The 24,074-nt window shown below is 41.3% G+C and overlaps 1 protein-coding gene across 1 annotated transcript in view; it reads left to right on the top strand.

Annotated features, from left to right (window-relative positions):
- vopp1b (VOPP1 WW domain binding protein b) overlaps positions 1-20,808 on the top strand; it is a 44,701-nt gene extending 23,893 nt beyond the window's left edge. The window contains exons 3-5 of the mRNA XM_076291347.1: positions 9,814-9,891; positions 11,524-11,657; positions 20,393-20,808. Of these exons, the coding sequence (XP_076147462.1) occupies positions 9,814-9,891; positions 11,524-11,657; positions 20,393-20,577 (397 nt within the window). The 3' untranslated portion in view covers positions 20,578-20,808. The remainder of the gene's footprint in view (positions 1-9,813; positions 9,892-11,523; positions 11,658-20,392) is intronic.
- Positions 20,809-24,074: the final 3,266 nt, after the last annotated feature.

Below are 24,074 nucleotides of genomic sequence, written 5' to 3'. Positions count from 1 at the left end.
TTGTCATTTTTTGAGAGTAATCAGTCCAGCAACTGTGCTAGATGAAAATGACTTGGCGCCATTGCCTGAGAGATGTCATTTGTGTTATCTTCCTGTGTGTGTAATAGAGTGTGAAACTAGCGACGGCGTCCACACTCATTTCTGCTCTGGTCAAGTCGCCCACTTCACCACAGCCCCTGGATTCAGATCCCAGGCCTTCTGCTGCTACAGGGTTTAACTCATCACCACAATTTTGCCATTTTTCCCCATTCAGTGTAAAAAATTAAAGCAACACAATATAAGAATTGGTCTTTTTCTAATTTGTGCTGTGAACGTACTGGGCACACCTTAATTTGATGGAAAATTACGCTAAAGGCATACCCAGTGCATTGAAAAGGAACGTCACATTTCCAAAGTTACACAGGTGTTCAAGGCACCCAGTGGCAGTGACAAAGAGACTATTATCACTGTTACAAGCCAGTATAGTATCAAAATATGTTTGAATCTGTCATTTTAAGGAGTAGAAAGTACTTATCTAGTGTTTTTTAAGTTACACGTTCATGTACAAGTTAAGTGAACCATGTTTGTCCTACATTTGATGAATGGTATTTTGTGGGGATGAAATGGAGCCGTTTCTCACTACTGTTAAATATATATCACCTTCTGTGCAATAGATGTGTTATTACATTGTCACAGGAATGCAATGCACAGGCAGAAGGGTGTTGTGCCTCTCTGATATATAAAACCATGCCTGTCTAAAAATAAAATAATCCAACATCATGAGAGTCATGAAGCATGTGGCTGGTGGTACTGTTTGTGATGGCTCTCCATCAGAGGCGTTTAGCACTCGGCTGCTGGAGCATCCTGCTATCAGGCTCCCATTACCGCACCACTAATGTCACTCGGCGAGTTCCTTTTACACAGCCCATTAAGTATGCTAATATTCACCTCCAGCAGTCCTAATGGGGCTCATTCATTAGGGCGGCCAGGGCTGTCAGTCCTCATATGTCCCAGCCAATCTGGAGACACAGAACTGGATGAATCTCTGAGTCTTTCTATTTCTCCTGACGTGCTGCTCTGGTGTGCAGATCATTGTCTCTCTCTGACACAGAAGGGCGTTCTAGAAAGGCCTCTTTAAGCAGAGGTTAATAACATGCGCACTTGTTTGTGAGGAAAGCTGAATTTTTCATGTCCTCCTTTTTGCTTTCATTATTATTCCACTTGTCAATACCCGAGGAGCAGTGAGGTGTCACTTTGTGTCGTTTCCCTGGCAACCATGCGTTAGTCGTTGTTGGGCTCCCTCTCATGTCGCGCTTTGATCAGTGGCTTTGAACAGTGATCGTTAGAGAGACGCTGTGGAGGTAAAACTCTCAAGCAAAACAGCTTTTGATGCAGTTTCCTCGACATTTTAAAACGGTCGGGTTTAAACGGTCGCCGGGGAGGAGAACGAGCTGGTGCTGCCACTAATTCAGATCCACCGCCCCCCATCAGTTCAGTATGGTGATTTGACAATATCCTAGTTGAGATTGTTATCAGGGGGAGGAACTATCATGATATAAGATAGTCAATGTGATGGAGCTCTACTCTGGGGATGGAGAAGTTGCAGCCAGAAGTTCAGGGTCCTCTCGGCCCCGTTGAATCCCAAACTGCCATTGGTGTGTGAATCTGTAGAACACTTTAAGTGCTCAGAGGAGTAGAAAAGTGCTAGGCTATATGGGTTTTAAAAATACATTTTCCGATTTGTATCGATATTCCTTTACATTATATTATGAGATCAATTGATAGGCTAGACATTTTTCGCATGGATGCATAAATCTACAGAGAGCCTGTTCACTTCCACTTAAAATCATAGTAGCACTGACACTGTGTGCACCTAGAGTGCTCAATCAATGAAGGTGAGTGAATGGAGCTATCTATGATCATGACCATTCAACAACAACTGTAACATTACTGTGGTGGCATTAGTAGACATGTTCAGTGCTGAGGCAATTAGGCTAAACCCAGTGCATCGAGAATGCAATGTAACATGCCCCACACAGCAGAGGTTATACACCACACAGCAGGAGGAATGGAATTGAATCGAATCAAAATGGAAATTGAATCGAATTGAGGCCTTGTAAATCGTAATCAAACCGTTTCAGGAAATACGCGGTGATACCCAGCTCTACAGGGGTACAGTTGCACACATTTCTCTCATTCTGAACTTCTTCTTTCTAGTCATTCTCTCTTTTTTTTTTCCTTTTTGTTTTGATCTCTCTCAGTCGGTTTCAGCTTGTGTTGGAGTCATTTCCCATATATCCCTGAATAAGGCTTAATTTTGACATTTCCGTCTCCTCTCATCTAAATGCAAAATATCTGGAGCATTCAGAAATAAATAATTAGGCTCTAGTGTGTGACATTTTGTTTTTGTCTTGATGAGTATGTTTAGCATGGAAATGTTCTAGTTGATGATCTAAGAAGATTCAGATGGCTAATCATTTTAGTTTTGTTAAAGGTCATGTGACAACAAATAAATGCACATGTGATTTGTGATCAGATGAAAGCCTTGGAAATCACTGATTTTAGTGATTCATATATTTTTTAGTCAGGTTATTAGTACTATAAATGTAATAATTATTAGAAGTCATTTATATTAGTTTGGACGATTTTAGTCACAAAGTCACAAATAATACTACAGATATAGAAGGAGATTAGTGTCAGGAAAGAAGTCACCTTGGACAAACTTTGAAGAAATTAACTGACGAGCTTTGTAAAAGTAATTTCAGAATTTGAATGCATAAATGTATTGGACTAGGTTGATGTTGCTTTGCATAATGAAACCTGCCATAAGCCTTGAATAGATATTGGAACCCCTACTGAATCTGTAAATGGAACATAATGCAATCACAAAGAAAGAAATTGCTATTATCCAGTGACATTGAAGTTAGTGTAACAGTATCCAGGTGAATAAGGAGATTTGAGTAGACATTAGGCCCGGGCTACACTGGGTCTGCAACTAAAGTGCTCCGTTCGCGGAGTGTAAAAATGGTTTTAGAATACTGGTCTGATTTTTCCGATCGGATGCGCCGCTATCACGTCTGGTTCCAGATGCTGCAGAAACAAAACGCTTCAGTTAGGCTAGGCTAAGTGCCCAGTGTAGCCTCCCTGTTACACATCAAAGACTCATGCTAGTGATCCAGAGGTGTTATGGTGTGATCCATTTGTCCAATGTGCTCGTCTTACGAGTAGTAAGTTGTCTGAAAAAACGGAATTTACACAAAAAAAAATTAAACTCGTCAGACGAGAAGCGATCTCGTACAAGTCAATGGACGCCCAGTTCACAGCGAGTTCTTACGACAAGGAAGTTACATCATTTCACAAGTTACAAGTTGTCACAAACTGTCAGCATGTACAAATGGATCACGCAATTAATCTACTTGCAGGGACACCCACCTCCCATGTCAGCGTGTGACTATGGCTTGCGTCTTCTGTGGGACTGTTTCTCACAACTCAGGTTCCAGCAGGTTCAGCAAGAGAAAACAAGGGGTGCCAGAGGCAGAGGAAGTACAGCTCTTTAAAGGGGAAGTGCATTATGAATGCAATATTTTATATTTACTTTGTACTGTATGCCTTCACATCACCATCACCACATTTCCAGGAAATTTGACCGAGAGATGTTGCTCTGTGGCACACTAATGCAGACTGCAATCTACTGTAAGTGTATCTTTCCATGATAAAACACAGAATGAACTAGTGTTTCATCACACATCTGCATTACTGCTAACGATGCCCCAGTGACACTAATTACCTTTCCACTGAATATCATCAATATCCTCATTCTTATGATCAACATGATTCACATGTATCATTGCCCTCATCTTGCCACCACCATGTCATCATTATTATAGGAGTCATTATAATGCACACAGACTGAAACACTGTGCTGAATAGGTTTTACTGTATTATAAATATGCAAGCAATATGCGTAAGTATTTAGGTTTTTGTAAATAGATCTCAAATTGTGAAATAAAATTTCTTGTGGAACAAATATAGTACAGAGCCCAACCAATAAATCGATGTCAGTGTCGATGTCAGTCCTCTACGTTTATTTTAGCATGGCAGCCCGCCATGGTTTAAATTAATACCGCCACGGTATCAGAATCAGGGCAGACGCACAATGTAGCAGTTGTTTTTTACAGTTTTTTCTGATTGCTTAAGCACATTTTTTGTAACTATGGCTTTTTTTGCAAAACTCTACACACAAATGGCAAAACCTCTCACCCAATCAGCAAAACATTGTAGTTCTCTTGCAAAAGCTAACACACCTTGCTTAACTCTTCACACCTTCGTAAAAATGGTGTTTTCGTATCTAACAGTAAACACAAGCCATCACAATAGTAAGCACACAATGTGCCAACTACACACTGATGGTATGAATAAAAAACACATCTGGCTTTTGCTTTCTCTGTGCACAAGGTAGACTATGTCAGTTTGAGGTCATACTTTTGTCATAGTTCTGTAAACATACAGGGATCCAAACTTCAAGTATTAGTGTTTATTTACACACATCAAAACAAACACAAGTGTGTTTTTCCAAGTCAAAACACAAAATAGCATTTCACTGAGACAAAACAAATCAGTCTACATCGGGTCGTCTCTCTCAAAATTCTGTCTACATCACATGCAATGTTCTAGTCCAAGGCACCGGGAAAAATATATTCTGGAATAACGTATCCAGACCTGACATGACAATATCCCCACATGTAGACTGTATTTTTGTCTGTAAAAGGGCTATTTCTTTCTCTTTTCACTCTTCCTGCTCACTCCATTGTACCCATTGTACATTACCTGTGGCTTATTTATAGTGCTTAGGCTGATTGCAAAGTGAACTAATTATCTAAAACAGTTTTCACATGAGAAAGTGTGCCAGAGAGTTGGCAAAATAGTGTAAATAATAGCCATTGTGCCTACAGTTGTGCAAAGTGTGTGTTACAAAATTGCAAACTGAGTGCAAAGCAGTGTTTGTGCTTTTAGTTTTGCGAACTCAGTGAGTGGTTTTGCCATTTGTGTGTAGAGTTTTGCAAAAAAAGCCATAGTTACAAAAAATGTGTTTAAGCATTCAGAAAAAACTGTAAATAATCCTGCTGACGTATCCTCCCCTGCTGGCTGCCGCTCACATTGCAATTTAACAATAGTAGCCTAAAACAAGGGCACAACGGTGGAAGCTGGGAATTGAAGTGGAATTTGACTTGTTGTAATGCTTCTAAATCTGCCTCCCCGTTTAGGAAAAAATCTACATACATCCCCCCCAAGAATAGAAATGCGTCCTTGGACACATTCTGCCGTTTGGTTGACCAAGATGTACGCTATGTTCTATGTACAAAAAGGAGTTTAAGGTTTATAAAAACCTACCTAAATTGGAGAGAGAGGCTATTACTGATCTACGTAATGATCACACGATAGTAGTACGTCCGGCAGATAAAGGTGGGTCCATTGTTGTTCAGAATTTTTTTTACTATGATTCGGAGATTTACAGACAATTGTGTGATAGTAACTTTTATACCAAGCTCCCATCTGACCCCACAGCTCAGTTTAAGACTGTGGTCGATGAGAAATTGAAAAGCTGGTTTGAGAGGGGTGAAATCAATAAATCAGAATATGAGTTTATGAAAAACGATTTCCCCATCACTCCTGTGATCTATACACTTCCGAAGATTCAAAAGTCTCCTGCTAGCACACCTAGTGTTGAATGTGTCACTGACCTGACCAGGATTGTACTTACCAACAATTACTTTCTTTTTAAGAAGGACTACTTTTTACAAACAAAGGGTACTGCTATGGGCAGTACAATGGCTCCCAATTACGCCAATCTATACATGGGTTTGTTTGAGAATAATTTTGTCCTTAATCCAGAAGTAAATACATATTTTACGAATATCCTTCTGTACCAACGCTTTATTGATGACATTTTTTTCATCTGGACAGGCACGATAGAGGCTCTGAAACAATTTCACCAGTATCTGAACTCGGTCAGTGAACACCTTAATTTCACTTTAGAATTTAGTCCAGACAAAATCAGCTTTTGGATGTTATGGTCATCAAACAAGGAAAAACTCTACAGACAGATTTATACAGGAAACCCACTGATAGGAATACTATATTACGTGGGGATAGTTTCCATCCCACTCATCTCATTAAAAGTCTCCCCATCAGTCAATTCCATCGGGTCAGGAGAATCTGCAGTTCTGAGACCAGTTACAAAAAACAAGCTACTGATCTAGCTGACAGATTCATAGAGAGGGGTTACAAACAGGAATGGGTTGAAGCTGCTGTTGACCGGTTCAGCACCATCTCTCAGGATGAGGCTTTACATCCTAAAGCTAGAAGCAAAAACACTAACTCCCCCTTCTTTGTAACCAAATACTCACCGATCGGGTCTGAGCTTAAGAAAATTATCCATAAGCATTGGCACATAGTCGAATCTGACCCAAGACTGGGAAATGTCTTCAAGGAGCCACCTAAGCTGGTTTTCAGACGCCCTCGCAACATAAAGGATCAAGTAGTGAGATCATATACACCTGGGGACAAACGCACTGGTACAATAAACATTCCAGACGGTAACTACAGATGTGGTAGTTGGGCACAGTGCAGCTACACCACCAGATGTAAGACATACACACACCCTCACAGTGGTAAAACCATTAAGGTCCGTGGGGCCATAACCTGCAACACCACGTTTGTTGTATATTTGATCAAATGCCCTTGTGGTCTTGCTTATGTTGGGAAGACATGTAGAGCTTTGTGCACACGCATTAGTGAACACCGGAGTAATATCAGGTGTGGGGATGTGAGGAACCCTGTAGCGGCACATTTTAAAGAAGCTGGGCACAATATCAGCACCCTTCGCTATATGGGCATTGAAAAAGTGGAACGGCCACCTAGGGGTGGTGACCATGAACGTCTGCTCACGTACGGCGTGAAACATATTATATACATGCCCTCAATACCATGGCTCCATTTGGACTGAACGAGGAGTTTGATATAAAACCCTTTTTATAAATGTTTTTTTAAACGTTTATAATTATTTTCTAAAAATCTGTCATTTGTTTCTTTGCAGTGTGTGAGATTGACCATACTGCACAATTACTCTCCTTTCGTCTGCCACAAGACATTGGAGACTTGGAAATATCAACTTTTCCCTTTTTTTCTTATGTTTCTTTTTTTCTCCTTTTTTTTTCTAGTAATGTGTGGCACTTGTACAGATGTGAGGGATTGGGTGTGTTTTTCAGTCTGATGTATAATGACCTATACAAAGGATTGAATTGATGCAACTGTAACACTTGGTGGGCTGATGTAGGCCATATAGGCCATTTGCTTACAATTGTCTGATGCATTAATGGATAGGACAGACTGATTGGTGGACATGGGGCATTACCCACTACTTTGTCTATATATATCTCCACCCACCCGCTCATCTTCTTGATACCTGACGAAGACCTCTGGTCGAAACGTTGTGTTAATAAACCACTCTGGGAGCTTATAGAAACAGTGTGCGGGTATCTTTTTTTTTTTCAGAAGCCGGGAATTGAACCCACAATTTTCAGACTACTGCACGCTAGCCCAGCTTTTCTCATGTTATCGATAGTAACCCAGGTGTCAGTCAGTAGTGAAAGTAATTAAATGTGTAGAGCTGTTTTGTCGTTGACTATGAGACCACAGTGAAGTTAGTTTCACCTTGCCTATGAGTTCAAATAATAGATGAGTGCAGATGCATGTAGGCTATACTTTGAATCCCTGTTCCATATGGTCTCGTGCAAGCAGATTCCTTCAAATGTACCGCTGACTATCAAAATACTGATGCGATGTTTGAAGTTGCGCTGCTTGCTGTTGTCATTCTCATTGGTTTAAAGGATGTTACACCCAAAACACACGTATGACTGATTAAGAAACATAAGAACAACCCTTTTGCACCAAGCGCCCGACGTTAGACCACATAATCGCTCCATTAAATTAGTGAATGTGGACTGGACACGCCTTTAATGTCTATAAACTTTACGTTTCTGATTGCCAAAATAGGGCCCTTATACAAATTGTCCTCCTTTCAACAGTCTAGTTGGTGGTCACCCTATTTCTGCTACCTTATAGTACACATGTGGCCTCCATTTCCCCTTTTAAACATAAATTATGTTTAACCTGGTAACCTCTGACCAGGTAACATGGGCGCAGAAATGAAAATCAACAGGCAATGGAGCTGCTCAACAGATGGAACGCAGGCAATATGCTCAAGCTGTAAATCATATGAGAGTATGGACATTATCTTACATTATGCAATTTCCCTTTGCAATCACACAATGTATCGCACTATCATACTGAAAGGTATTGTGGCAACAAAGACCTGACACTATTATTCATAATAAATTATTTCACAATATATTTTATAAGAGCCTTTCATTAGGATACCAGATAGGTCTATTTAAAAACTATGTCCGACCATGATCATTTATTACCTTGTACATTTTTACATCACTGATTTATTTATTTATTTATTATTTTTTTATGCAACTTGTTTGTCTCCATGGTTCCTTTAAACTACGCTCCCTGGTAGAGTGGTGTAGCAGTACGCTCTGCTTTGGTACATTACAGTAGCTTTTATCACTGGCTGCTGTGCATTACAATAGCTTTGATCAGTCACTGCTTTTCAAGCTCTGATTCAGGCTTCAGTATATTACAAAGCAAATGAAATATTATTAAAAATTATTAGTGGTAATATTATTAGATGGTAATTAGATGAGGTTTAGATTAGTCTTAGATTTACCTTAAATGAGATGCTCTCTGTTTTGTGAAAGCTTAGCTTGTGTGTGCAACGTATTTGTGTCTCGATTTGAAAAAGGAGACAACAGTTTGAAACACTGAATTATGCAGTTTCTATACCATCTTTCATCACCCTCTTCGAAACCGGTAGAGTCTCTGTGCAAGGTGTACTTCTGCATCCATAATTGATACACTGGGGCTCAGGGCCAGGCTGAGATGTTACATCACAACCAGAGTGCCAAAGTTCGGCCGAGCCTCAGCAAACTGCAGTCGGCCTTAAAACTGTCTGAGCAAATCTCTGCCTGTTGTGATCAAATAGATGTTTGTACACAAAGCATTAAAGTGTTCCTTTAGACTACAATGTGCGTTCCATATTGATTGTGCTGCCGCTATCAAGTGTTTTAAACTAGGATGCAGGTGTTGACGAAGCCCTGCTCTGCTCATCTTGAAACAGTCCTTCAGGACCTTAACCTACTGGCCATGGCTAATCTGGCCATTTAACAGGACACGTGGTCTCCTGAGCACCCTCTTATGGAAAAACGTAACCCCTTGCACCCTCCTCATCGTCTGGATATGGGGCGGCATTGCCATGTATATGCTTGGCCCCTGACCTTTATCGCTCTCAAGGCCTCTCTTATGAGCAGCATAATGGACATGCGCCCACGTGCCTGACACCAGATCTCCATTACTGATTCTGCACAGGCTTTCAAAAGGCCGATGACCGCTGTAAAGACAGGCAGTAAAAAAAGATTGATCAGACATGAATTCATCATCCAATGTGTTGCACATGTTTGTGATATGTGTGGCCAACACCAATCTAATAGCACCCCTCCCTTGCTTTCTCCTGAAACCCTGTTGAATAACTAGAGGACTGCAAAGAACAATTTTCTGAATGTGACAAAAAGTGTATGATAAGAACCTTGCACAGCACCTGTTCCAGGTTTTGTCAGCTGGTCTGTGAGGACAACTCTGATCCTGGTGTGAAGGAGTTTGGAATTGTATGTATTGTTATTTAATTGTTATGTCATTTTGTATATGTTTCAGATGTCGCTCCTATGAAGACTGCTGTGGGACGCGATGCTGCATCAGGGCCTTGTCCCTCCAGAGGCTGTGGTACTTCTGGTAAGAGACCCCTCCTCGGGTGTTTGTATTTACCCTACTTCAAGAGATGGAGCTTTCCTCTGTCAGGATGCTGGAAGAGACAGCACTGACTGAATAGAAAAACTCTCTATGCCTCTACTATCTGCTCTAGGTGCTCTTCCAACCTTAGGTCCCACTGTTCCCAGCATGCATTGGTGTTCTGTGGAACCTGCACAGAGGTCAATGCTTTGCCCTCCCTAATCAATATGGTGCATTAGGGGCCTCCAGAGAGTCTCTGAGTTAATTTCCTTCCCCATTCCGCACCCTGATTATTCCTAAGTGCTCCATTGTCACACCGCTTTTTTCTGAGCCATTCAGGCAAAAGTCCTTGATGCAGCACTTTAGGGGGAAAAGAAGGGAAAGCATTAGTCAGTGCTGATGTGGCATTGAGACATTTGAGTTGAGAGATGGAGCGAGCGACGAGTGTATGTCCAGTCACTATACCTGGTTTAGAGAAGGGAAAAGTAGGTGGCCCTAGCTTTACACATATATAATTTTGTATTTTTCTGTAAAACCATGCAAAACTGTAAAAGTTTGAACTGTCAAGGCTCATCAAATGTGCACTACCCTATCCCACCCATAGTGTTCTATTTATTTACAAATGTACACACTGTAATTACACTTATACATAGCCTTATTCTACTGCTCTTCATACTATCCATCCTGCACATACACATATTTTTAATAGTCTTATAATGTTACTGTATCTGCACCAGAATGGTACTGTTACCACATTGCACATACTGTACATATATCTGTCTATATGATTTCATAATGAATAGCTGCTAATACACTGCACATATTTATATCTAATTTATATTACTCTAAACCATCTTCTGTAAACCTACTGCATACTACTGTCTACACTGCACTGTATTTCTTGTCCTGCCTATGCATCACCTGTCTATACTTTGTATATCACATTATACTTTTCTGCTTTTTTGCACTTATGGTTAGACGCAAACTGCATTTCATTGGCTTTGTACTTGTACTCTGCACAATGACAATAAAGCTGAATCTAATCTAATCTAATATAAAGAGTTCATATACAATTGTCTGCTCAGTCTGTGAAGAAGGATGGATTTTTCAAACCTGTTCCCAGAATGCCTAGTATTGCACTATGTAACGCTGTACTGAACATGACCCTTATCATCCCTTTTTGGCACCCTGGGAACTTCTTTAGCGTAATTTAAAAAAAACAAATGCTACAAGTAAAGTATATTTAGTATGTTGACACCAGTAAAATTGACACCAGTGGGCAAATACTAATTGTTACAATGTGTTGCTTTTAATAATAAGAACTACAATGAGGACTAGTCTCTCCTGGCATGACTTGTAAGTGAAGGGGATACGCAGAGATATATGGGCTAATTACTCATCTATGATTCATAGTCATGCCATGGAGCAGGAGTTTATGGTTAATCAAACAGAAATACATTACCATCCACATATGTGCTATATTTAGTGCACTTGCTCTAGTGTGTATCTGGAGTGGCAGGTTGGGGCTGTAAAATTGATTATCTCAGAATCATGAGCAGCTGTTCAGAGGCATTTCAATTCTTGTAACGTTCATCATACTGATCACATGACTCCCCCTCCGGCTGTCTCTGATAGGCTGATGTTGATGATGGGCGTGCTCTTCTGCTGCGGTGCCGGATTTTTCATTCGCCGACGCATGTATCCCTCCCCCCTGAGCGATGAGCCGGCCTTCAACGTGTCATTCACCAGGCAGCCAATCAGCACTCCAGGTGAGTGGGAGCAGTGGGTTGTTTGGCCAATCACAGCATCACAGCAATGTAAAGTCTTGTGAAGACACAATCCCGTGAGGGAAATTTGGTCTCTGCATTTATCCCAATCTGTGAATTAGTGAAACACACAGCACACAGTGAACAAGCACACACTAACCCCGGCGCAGTGAGCTGCCTGCTACAACAGCAGCACTCGGGGAGCAGTGAGGGGTTAGGTGCCTTGCTCAAGGGCACTTCAGCCGTGCCTACTGGTCGGGGATCGAACCGGCAACCCTCCGGTTACAAGTCCGAAGCGCTAACCAGTAGGCCACGGCTGCCCCAAAAATTGTAGTTGTAGATGCATATTGGATGAAAAAGAGAAACGGTATCTTATAAGATAGGGGAGATCAGGTATAGTTGTAGCAATTATGCACGTCTCCACCTCCAATTACACCTATCCTATATACATACAGATCTTGTCCCTAGTTCCCACCCTGCTGCCAGCAGTACAAAAAAAGTACAAATTTGACTGCCAGCAGTCAAATTTTCCTCACAAAAATGATGGAAATGATTGGCATGCAAGCTGAAATTTTGAACATAGCATTATGCCATCACACAATGTTTTCCCTTTGCATGCATGTGTTTTAGACTTCTAAATAGTAAAACAGTGGGAGCCGCCCCTTACTGCAGCAAACAGTGGCCCAGTGGGAGCCGCCCCTTACTGCAGCAAACAATGGCCCAGTGAGAGACTAGTCTGATGAACTCCATTCCTTTAGGGTCAGTGTGTTTGCAGGTATTCTCCTTGGAGTGTAATTGGCCGATCAATTTCCTATAGAGGACTTCTCACCGCGCCTCTCCAGAAATGAAGTGCTGTCCTCTTCTCCTGCTCGGAGTGAGAAAAAGAGAGAGACAGAGAGAAAAAAAGGACTTTTTTTTAGCTGCTCTTATCAACCAACAACCACTCATACATGGCCATCCCCAGAGCCATTGTGAATCACTGGTGATTATGAGAAGAAAGAACAGAGGTATTCCTTTTATGTCATAGCAGACACCCAATTCTCTCAGCTTTTGTGATTTTGCAGCTTTCTCTCTCATCTCTCACACAGTTAAAGGCTCTTTTTTTACACATGGGCATGAGGTGTTTTTTGAGGGGGTCATTTAGGGTATGTTGTGTCTAAAAAGAGTGCTCTTACTGGCCTATCCACATAAAGGCAAGAGCACAGTAATAAGTATGACAGTGTCTGTACCACATACTGTACAACAGGGTACCTGCAGGGTCTTACAAGTATTGAAAAAGTATTAAATTTAATGTTGTCAAATTAAGGCCTTAAAATGTTGGAACTTTGTTTACAAAGTCTTGAATTTAATTTGCAAGGTCTTATTTTTTCCTTTGTTAGACAATTAATGGATACCGTAACGTCAATTAATTTTCGTAGAGACCATGATATGGTAGATCCCAAGGGGGAAAATATGCGCAGGTTGCATCACGGTTAATATCTAGGCAACTAAAAGGTGCAGCCACAAAATGAGTGTACTCTTACCTGGAGCACACACTCATAAGAAAAATATCTAACCCTTTAGGTGAGGGCAACTTTTTGATTTTGCAGGGTCGAAACTTAGAAATCGCCCTTCCCACTTAATACATTCTAGCATTGTGATGGGTAGAATAGGAGTCGATTGCCGAAATTCACAATTTCGTCGCCGTTTAAAAAAAAAAAAAAAAAAACATAGTCCAGTCCATACGACTTCATTTCAATTTCAAAAGAAATACTGGACTATGTTTTTTTTTTTTTTTAAACGGCGACGAAATTGTGAATTTCCAGAGCGTGTTACTCCCATACTTGGCAATCGACTCCTACGGACTTTCCCCTAAAGATGGCAGCAAAGATGGCAACATTTCCGGAAAGGTACTGGCTTGATGAAATTCATTCTGGACTCTCTATCCGACCACATAAAGACCTCGGGATACTTCGGTTTGCCTTTAGGGACCCTCTACTCACTACCATGTAAGTGTAATGTTGTTTGGAACTGTAGAAGAGGTATAAAAATAGTGTTTTGTAGCGGCGAAATAATATGCCCTTCTCACTTCCACGCTAACGAGTTTTGACTAAAAACGGTAAAATCAAACTTTCTCAAAACACATCCGAATGACATGATTTTGATGTCAACTCAACGTGTGTACTCCCAATCATCCGTAAATTGATCTAAAGTGCATTTTACTCCAGATAATTCCTTTAAGTTTCTCATTAATGCAGCAAGCGTCCATGCTGACTAAGCAGTCAATCATATTCCTCTTCACTGCTGCCAGTTCTTCAGTCCAGACAGACGGGGATCCTACCTTTAGGCAGGGATCACATTGGCCAGCAGCAAGCGGCTGCAACAAGGGTAAAGCAATGCCCAGACCATCTAGTTCTATTTCGTACCTATGGTAACACAAACGATTTGCCTAAACTGATGCTTGCGTTGCGCTTTGAAAGTTGAACCAAGTTCAATGCTCAGCTTGTTCAATGCTACCGTTACACTAGCGCTGCCACCGTTATGCTGCCGGACCGTAGAGAACAATAGGAAACCTGCCGCTTGGCGCTGGTCAGTGTGATCCCCGCCTCATGCCCTGCTCCACCGAGTCCTCATGTGTCTCCCATCATGCCTTGCATCTCACCCACTCTGCGTGTCCTGAGCAGTGCACCCTAGCACAAAGCAATACTGATGGGTCCCCAGGAACAGCATGGAAACCAGCTATTATTAGACACTCATCAGAAGACTGGCGCCTTGCCACGGGTGATGGTTGCACTTTTCCTGGGTGTCGCGTAAGCAGTAAAGGCTGGAATGAAGTTGGCCTGACTGGGAACAGAGGCAGCAACGCTGCCATACGGCTGCTAAAGATTCACAGCAACATCTCTCCTCTCAGCGGCAGAGAAGGAGAAGCCAACGAGGAATTGACTTGCTACACACAAACACTATTAATTTAATGCCTCCAGCTCTCTCTCTGTATGTGTGTGTGTGTGTGTGTGTGTGTGTGTGTCTGTGTGTGTGTGTGTGCAAGCGTGTTGGAGCACTCCTACATCTTACATGGTCATATTCTCTTTCTTCTCTTTCTTTTTTCAGTATCCATCAAAATGAAAAACCTTGTTGACATCAAACATTTATTGTGAAACAAACGCTATTCGTACAGTGCCTCCAGCTCTGTGTGTGTGTGTGTTTCCATATATCTTACAATGATAATCTGTTTTGTCTTGGTTTGAGTTTCCTCCCTCGCTTGTGTTCTCTATCCATCACAATGAAGCCAGTCTGTTGACATGAGGCCTTTATAGCGAGATAAATAAAAGACCTGTTGGAGGCCCTGTCTGCGCTGCGTGTCCTCGGCGACTACACCCCGGCGAACGTGGGCATCTGGTGCTCTGAATCCTTCATGACCCGAGGAGCGCAGCCCGAGCCGGGGAGGAGAGCAGGGCGGAGGGGAGGAGTGAAGCTGCTGCTCTCGCTAAGCCCCGTCCCACGGGGAGTTGGGGGAGATAGCGGGGCTGAAAGCGCTACATCTTCTCCCTCTGTAGAGCGCCATTATAAAACAGCCCCTGGTCCGCAGATTCGTCAGTGACAGGACCCAGAGTGGGTGATCTGTCATTAGGACATGAATATGGATGGCACGCTCTCTCGCTCTGTAATATCTTCTGGGCTGGTTGTGTGTGTGTGTGTGCATACGGGGTGTGTGTGTGTGAGTGTGCATACAGGGTGTGTGTGAGTGTGTGTGCATATGGTGTGTGTGTGTGTGTAGAGTGTGTGCATACATACGTGTGTGTGTGTGTGTGTGCATACAGGGTGTCTTTTTATGTGTGTGTGTATGTGCAGGGTGTGCACTTGTATGTGAGTGAGTGTGTGTGTGTAGTGTGTGCATACATACATGCATACATACATACACTACCAGTCAAAAGTTTGGAGACACTTAAAAAATTCCATTCCACTCCATTATAGACAGAATACTAGCTGAGGTCATTTGCATTGTTTTTTTACCTAGGGCAGCAGTTTTACTTTACAAATTACATTATGTGCTTACTTACAAAAGGGTTCTCCAATGTTTTCTCAGTTAGCCTTTTAAAAATGATATCAGATTAGTAAACAGAATGTGCCTTTGCAACATTGGATGAATGGTTGCTGATAATGGGCAATGTAGATATTGCATTAAAGATCAGCCAACAGTCGAGAACCCTTTTGCAATTATGTAAGCACATAATGTAATCTGAAAACTGCTGCCCTGATTAAAAACAATGCAAATGATCTCAGCTGGCATTCGGTCTATAATCAAGTGGAATGGACATGTCTAAGTATCTCCAAACTTTTGACTGGTAGTGTGTGTGTGTTTGTGTGTGTGTATAGTGTGTGTGTGTGTGTGCATAGAGGGTGTGTTTGTATGTGTGTGTGTGTGTGTGTGTGTGTATGTGTACACAGTGTGTGCATATGTGTGTGTTTGTGTGGGAGTTTGTACAGTATGTGTGTGTGGGAGTGGGGGTGTACCCTTCTGTTATCACATATTTTAAATCAGACTTTTTTTTTAAGAGAAGACTGCTAGGTCTCAGGCTTACTCAAAGCTCTTGGTCTATAATGGAGTTTTTTTCAGTATGTTATATTTCCAAAAAGACTTTTCTGTCTCAGTGTATTAGATAACCATATTTATTCTCTTATCTCTCTGTCACATTAAGTAGTGAGTTGGGTAGATTCACCAACAAATTGCTTCAATTCTAAAAAAAAACCTTGTTGCTGCATTTTCAAAGTTCAGGCTGATAATCAGAAGGCATCATAAGTAGGCCACCGAACATTTTTCTCCGGCTTTTCAAAGTTCTGCATCACTTCAGAGCAAAAAAAATAAATCGGTCATTATTTCACTCAGTCGCGCAGAAAATTGAATTCCAGGACAGAATAATATGTTGATGTTTAATTTTGCTCCTTGAGTTCTATGCATATAAAGTCTTGCACGCTGGAGAATTGAACTGAACAGAAATATGTTTTTTTTTCTGGTTTGTATTTGTCAAATTCTCATATTCATCAATACATAGGAAATTCCCAATTTTCTTTGGCTAAATGGGCTCGAAATTACTTTCCAAAAGAATGCCAGTGTTTAGCATTGAATCTGTGATTAAATCTCTGTATTCTTAGCTAATTTAATGTCACATTTTCTTTTTCGGTAATTGATGTTCCTGTTTAGTTGGTTGAAAGGTGCAAACTTCAGCACAAAAAGGTATTTAAACAACAGAACAAAGTTTAGTCTCGATAAGGACTTAAAAAACATTAGTATCATAATGCTGTAGCGATTCTCTCTACCCCATAACACACACACACTCTCTCTCTCTGTGTTTTATCTGGTCTGCTCACACTCTCTATCTCTGCGGTGTGTGTGTCACAGATGGGGAAAGTCACGGGGGAATGTGAGCGCACAAGAGAGAAATCCTGCCGCTGCTGCTCAAGTGATATCTTCCTCCACGAGTCGGGCTTCATGTCTCTCTGAAATGTCAGCCCTGTTGTACTCATAGATAGCTGGACGCTAAATCATAGGCTCCTCAGTTTCTGTAGGGTGAAATTATTATAGCAATCGTCTCCATGACGACATACTGTAGGAGATAGAAGAGATGAATTGTTTCAAATAATTGTTTGTGTTTGAAGCCGAGTTAGAAGTGGAACACAGTCACACACACACAACTTATTTATTTATTGTTTTTTGTGTGATGCCTTTTTATGCCCTCTTGACATTAGAACTGTAGATACGGCAGCGAAACGACCGGAAGTCATTCATTTCCTATGGGATTCGCAGACTGCATGCGAACAGGTCCGAACTGCTGCGAACGAGTGCGGTGTGAAAACATTCGGGTCCGTTGGTCATCCAGATGCGCCGACAACTCGTACCGACATTCCGACCGTTGCTGTGGTGCTGATTAGGGTTGCAAAGGGGCGGAAAATTTCCGGTAAATTTCCGGAAACTTTCCATGGGAAGTTAAGCTGGGGAATTTTGGAAATATTCCAAATTGGAAACTTTCATGGAATTAAAGGAAATTATCGGAATTTATGGGAATTTACGGGAATTTATGGGAATTAACTGGGAATTCCTACTGTTTCATATACAGACATTAACATTTTGTTTCGTAATAAGCAATATGATTTGTTTGTTCGTATTTTCGCTTAGCTTAGCATACAAAGCTAGCTACCATGCTAGCGGGAATTCCATTCTCTGCCTATGGTTTACTAGCGTGCTAAGCTAGCAACACTGAAACCACTAAACTGCCCAAGAGACACCACGCCACTCAACAACAAAATCAAATTGGTTGGAACATGGACTGACTATCATTTTGTTCAGTTAGAATCCCAGAAAATGGTAAAACAAATACAAATATGATGACGCAACATACCACCCCAACCAAACCTTATAGATTATGTTTATTAAGTTATATATAAGTTGTCAAACTTAATCAGACAGATTAATTGTCCCATTACAGCTTATGCAAAATGACGTACACCCATTTTAATGAGGACAAAAGTGACGACAAGCCCATAACTGGGCAACTCTGTTTGCAAACTTCCCCCAGTTTCACACCAGTTATGTCACATGAGATGACATTTTAACTGGGAATTTATTTTCCCCATGCACATGAACGCACCATAGGTTTCCTTTATGTACCCTATGCTGATTGCTGTGTGCATGGGATTGACGTATGTGCAGGGTAGAAATTTGACTGAAATTGCTTTAAATCAGGTTGTTTTAACTAATATTATTCAGCAAGATGGGGTTTTGTCCACTACATTTAAGTTCCCTGTTATAGACTAACTTGCCATATTAAAAATTCCCAGTTTATTCCCATTAATTCCCGTTTATTCCCGTTAATTTCCGTATATTCCCGTTAATTCCCATGGAAAGTTTCCAACTTTGAAAATTCCCGGAATTTTGCAACCCTAGTGCTGATAAACAAACTGAATAATTATCTTTTTTACATATTACAGTGTTTCCCAAACTTTTTTTCTGGGGACCCACTTTTAAAAATGACAGACCATCTAGACCCATTTCACTTCCGATCTAACATGCAACCTGCATGCAACCATATTGTTTTAGGCCACAGGTTCTCAAACTTTTCTTGGGGGTATTCTTGCATGCTACGCAGTCGTCACTCTTCAGCATAGTGAGCTGTTCCTGTATTTCTAAAGAATGTTGTAGGCTACGTTGCGTTGCAGACAAATGGATTCATAACACCGTCAATTCCTATGTAAACATAGCAAGTAACTCAAATCGTTATATTGTAGCCTATTTGTGGAGATTTCTTTATTTGGAAAGTTGAATCCGCATTTTCCTCTGGAGTTAAACGTTTGTTTGTAGGCCGTATACCAAGGCTGTGTATTGATGTTGTGACAAGCTATGTTGTAAGAATGTGAAATGAATAAATATCAGAACAAGAGGCTTTTGCGCAATAGTCAAAAGATAATGCACCTTTACTGTAGCCTAGTAAAGAGTTTGCGAGGTGGAAAACGAGAGGAAATAATAGCGTTTAAAATGTCCATTTAAATTGTAGCCTAATATAATGCACTGTTGAGCGTTTTAAATCCGAAATAATAAGGAATGTGAGGAGGTTACTATTAAGTAAGGGACAATGCCCGACGAGGTGTCCATTATCAGAAATAAATGGACGACGCGGAGGCGTGAACTGTCCGACGCGAAGCGGATAATGGACTTGAATTAATTCCTGATAATGGACACATCGAAGGGCATTATCCCGGTTATACCATGGTCACTTACAAAATAAATAAATTTGAAATCAATTATTAATACTAAATGAGTTTTAGAGCTAAAATCGTTAGTCATAAGTCATATGTTGTACACAAACAACTTTAGTAAACATATTTAGTCTCCGTTGGCTTGATTACCAACTAGCGTTTGAGCCAGCGCAGTGATTTAGAACTGTCCTCAGGCAATTCGAACGGAACGTCTTTTTATAGGTGTAGTATATCACTTTTTAAACGACACCCTTTTCAACCTAGACCATGGTATAACTTTAAAGAGTGCATCTACAATTGAAACTATCTACAGCCTATGACGCAAATTGAATAGCCATGTCCGGTATACGGATGTCTGCTTTAGTTGACTAGATTTTAATCGGTCAAGTTGAAGAGCTGGTGTCCGTTAATGTTTGTGCAAATAGGCTGATTCATGTCCCTTGCATTTTGCAACTGCGAGGTCCATGGCAGGCGCCCCACAGAAATGTTTCATTTTGCGAGTGAGATGTCCAGGCTGTCCCCTGTGCGACGTGTTCTCCCCCCAGTTTCAGAGCTATTCTAAATGCAAAATTGCACAGAGGGCCGTGACTGTGGTAAACAAACTATATCCTAATAGAAAACTGATAGGTTTCCTGGCCTAAATGGTATAAGTTAGGCCTATTAGACAACATAAATTGTGCTGACGACCCAAATCAAATCCTGCGACCCAGTCTTTGGGACATGCTTTTAAACGATAAAGTTTCACAGAACAGAAGTCATCGAAAAGGGACGAGCATATGACGAATATCGGAGCTGATCTCAAGTGGCAATGTGAAGGCGGCATTGAAAGTATTGCTTGTTTCTTCATATATTATCTCCTTTATTTCTTTGTACTTCTTTGCCTCTATGATTATCTTAATGTTATCTCACTGCAGTCCACTCATAGCTCTTCAGGTATTTAAACCAAAGATTCAGAGTCCGCTCAGCTCTAGAATCTTTGATTTTAAACTCTCTCTTTCTCTTTCTCTCAGTATCCCAGCAACCAGGACCTCAGATGTTTGGTGACCCAGGAGGTTCTGCCACAACGCCAATAGTCCCCGCCTACTCTGCCACACCTGGCCCCCACATCATGAGCTCGTACCCGCCTCCTCCATCCTATTGCAACCATCCTCCCCCCTCCTATGACCAGGTGGTCAACAACACAGAAAAGAAGTAGAAGAAGTAGGACTGATGGGCACTCACAGCTCCTTGCTCAACATGTAGGGGGCGCTCTAGGCTCGGCGCTCCCTCTGAAACTCTGATCAAACAGATCCACACCTAAGAGAAGTCAGATTTGTATGTGTTTATGTGTGTGTGTGTGTGTGTGTATGTGTGTGTGTGTGTGTGTGTGTGTGTTCGCGAAATGCTCAGAAACCGATCCTGTGTGTGTGTGTGTGAGATCAGTGCACTGTCCTCAGGATCTTATTCACCTATTGATGTTTCTGAGGCCAAATTATAGCCTGCTCTGAACTAGTGATGGACCAGACCATGACACATGGAACATGGAACAAACTTACCAAGTTGTTGGAGAACTCTAGCAAATTAACAGAAAATTGAGTTAACTTTAATCTCTCTTGTCTTCCTTTTTAAACTGTGCTTGTGTGTGTGTGTGTGTGTGTGTGTGTGTGTGTGTGTGCGTGCGTGTGAAAGGCATTGTTCTGCTGAGGAGTCATTAACCACAGATACACAGGTGGGTGCCCGGCTTCCTTGAGGCAGATGGGAAGGAATGGGTTCCCACGGTAACCGAGTAGGTGCCATGGGAGCCTCGCCAGTTGGCATGACGAGGCCTCTAAGCCGCGCATTTCTCACAAAACAATGCCTTAATTTGCAAACACGCACGCCTATTATCCTTTCTGTTATCAAATAGATATTCCCCATGTTGGTTTGTAAACACAAGGCACTGATTCATAATCTGTTTGCTGTTCAGTCCTTCAGCGTCATCATTCCTGGGGCACGTCTAGCAACCAGGTCTGAGAACAGCCAGCAGAGCCTCAGGCTTTTACTTTTACATTTATGCATTTAGGCCATGATTTTATTTCACGTAACGCAAAGTGTAGAGAAGATATACCTTTCCCTCAGTATGTGTACCACACCTATAAGTGTACCAATTAAGTCACAGAGGCTTGTGATACCCTCCCCAAAACAACAGGCATCAGAGGCTCCCACTACTATAATCTTGGAAAGGCCTGCTGTGCAGAGGCAGCTGTATGGTTTACACAGTTCAAAGGCACCATGTCAGGCACAGGCAATGAAGGGGCCTGCTGTTAATTGCTTCCGTCGAAGCATCAGGCCATCAGCTTCTGTCGAGCGATTTGCTGCTGGCCTGGCTTTTCCAGATGATGCTTTATGGAGATGTTATATAGAGATTAGGAAGCACGCTCCACAGGGTGCCTGGTGGCCCGCACAAAAATCACTCTCCTCCAAACGTCGCCAATCAGAGCTCACTGGACGCGACTCTGCACCAGCTGTGGTGCTGATGTGGCAGATGTACAGCCAGATTTGCTCCAGAGTCGATATCAGTTCCCATCTCGCGCTGGGAAATGCGGGAGAATAACACCAGAGTTATCTAAGCCATCATGTTTGTCCCTGTGCCATGTTTTCCGTGAAGAAAAGAGAGAAAGGGAGATTTCAGAGACTTGTTTGTTTGTGACGATCAATGACCTCCGGATGCCAACCAAGGGGACAGGATAGATTAAGACGCTGCACTCGTAAAAGTGATATTCTTTCACAGATAATGGTGTATCACTAGAACAGACATCTGTCATTCATAAAAACTGAAACATTCTGTTTAATCCAGCCTTTATGGACTGATGATGAGATGGAACATTGAAACTTGAAACACGACCATAGAACAGCAACATGTCTGACTCTCTGTGTTTTGGTCACAGTCTATTTGGTGACTGTGACTGACTCCACCTCTGGAAACACAAATACTCATACTGTAACAAGGATCAACAAACGTGAAATGTCTGTTTTGAAGGTGCTGGATACTGAGGTTTTAGAAAGATAATGCAATGTGGTCTACTGCTGCTGAACTGCGTAGGCAAAATATTTGGTGGTGCAATGACCCTGAAATCAAACATAGTAGTTGCAACAAATGTTAGTAGCTTCATCACCCATTGAACTAACTGACTGATAATGGCATTGATCTGAGAAAATGTTTTATTTACCTGACACTGAAGATAATTTTATATAATACAGCACACTTATCATTATTATAATTTCTCTCCCTTGCCTGTTAACAGTGATACGATCTGCACTTTTGAAACCTGCATATGTTAACACCCATCTCTGGTGAATGAAAAGCCCATTTCCAAATTGGCTCATTGTTGGTGTATATGTTTTTCTTTTTTATCCTTGAGTAACTGTGGTGGTTGAGCAGCCTTATTGGATTCTGTTTTGACATTGCAGCTATGAAGAGATTATTGCTGTATATGGCATAATGGAAGCTGTGCGACTGAATTGTTTCTACATTGTGTGTAGGGGTCAGGTGAGTCAAATATGGAAATCTCCAAAGTAACAGCTAAACAAATGTGATGCAACATCGAAAATGACTGGATGTCAAACGCAAGCTTGTGTTGTTTTTTCTGCAGTGCCAGAATTGTACCCAATAAATGCCAGAATTCAAATTGAGTCAAATTTATGAGGAAATAAATGTTTTATGCTGTGTAATGTTGTGCTTGAGTTTTGCTAATATATTTCTCCGTTTTTGACATTTTTATCTATGCAACTGACAGACGTATTTGTATAGCTACATGTTTGCTTAATATGTTTACCAGCCATAATTTGATTATAATGTTACAATGAATTAAGTTTAAAACAGTTGCTAAGTAACAAAAACAATAAAGCTTTCCTCCATAAAATATGCCTCTTGCTCATGGCCAGGCGGCTCATCCAAACTGCATGTTACCATAAGGAATAAGACACTTTATCCCATAAAGAATCACGCTATCTAAAAGTATTGGAACACTTAATCACTGAATTAATTTGTTTAATTCAGACACATTGCCACAGGTGTATAAAATAAGGCACCTTGTCATGCAGTCTGCATTTTTAAATATTTGTGAAATAATGTGTTTTTCTGAAGAGCTCAGTGAGTTCAATCTTGGTATTGTCTGGATGAACTTGCCTACTGGCCTACACAGAGTTCTGGCCTCAACCCAATCGAACACCTTTGGGATGAACTAACAGAGATAGTGAGCCTTCTTGTCCAACACTGGTGTCTGGACGCCTTTTTTGGATGAATGGGCAAATAAATACCACCTTCAGCACCAACAGCCTTGTTGTAGCAATCCTAGAATGGGAAGTCATAAAAATTCCTGTTGGTGTAATGACCAGCTGTCCAAATACCTTTGTCCATATAATGTATGTGTTAATCAAATCTGCCAGGTGTTCTTGATTACAAGGCTGTAATGTGTGAATGCCTTTATAATGAGGTTCTAAGGGCTATGGTTGTTAAAGGTAGGGGCCACACCCTAATGCTACAGTATAGGCCTATTATGCAACTATTTGAGTCTTCCCCATTGAAACAAATTGATACAATTCTTAAAATTATGCATACATCGTTTTATTTCCTGGTGAGGCGAGATAAGCACTAGAACAAAACGCTGCTGAGCTCGTTCGTTCCTAACGGCAGTGCAACCACGGACTTAAAGCCTGAGATGACTCATAACT

This window comes from Alosa pseudoharengus, unplaced genomic scaffold (genome assembly GCF_046254945.1).
Source record: "Alosa pseudoharengus isolate Yale_2024_CS ecotype anadromous, Long Island Sound unplaced genomic scaffold, YU_APseudo_1.1 YU_APseudo_1.1_scf_18, whole genome shotgun sequence".
In the NCBI taxonomy this organism is placed as follows: domain Eukaryota; kingdom Metazoa; phylum Chordata; class Actinopteri; order Clupeiformes; family Clupeidae; genus Alosa; species Alosa pseudoharengus.
Note: the sequence above shows the minus strand (reverse complement) of the source record. Positions and strands in the feature narration are given on the sequence as shown.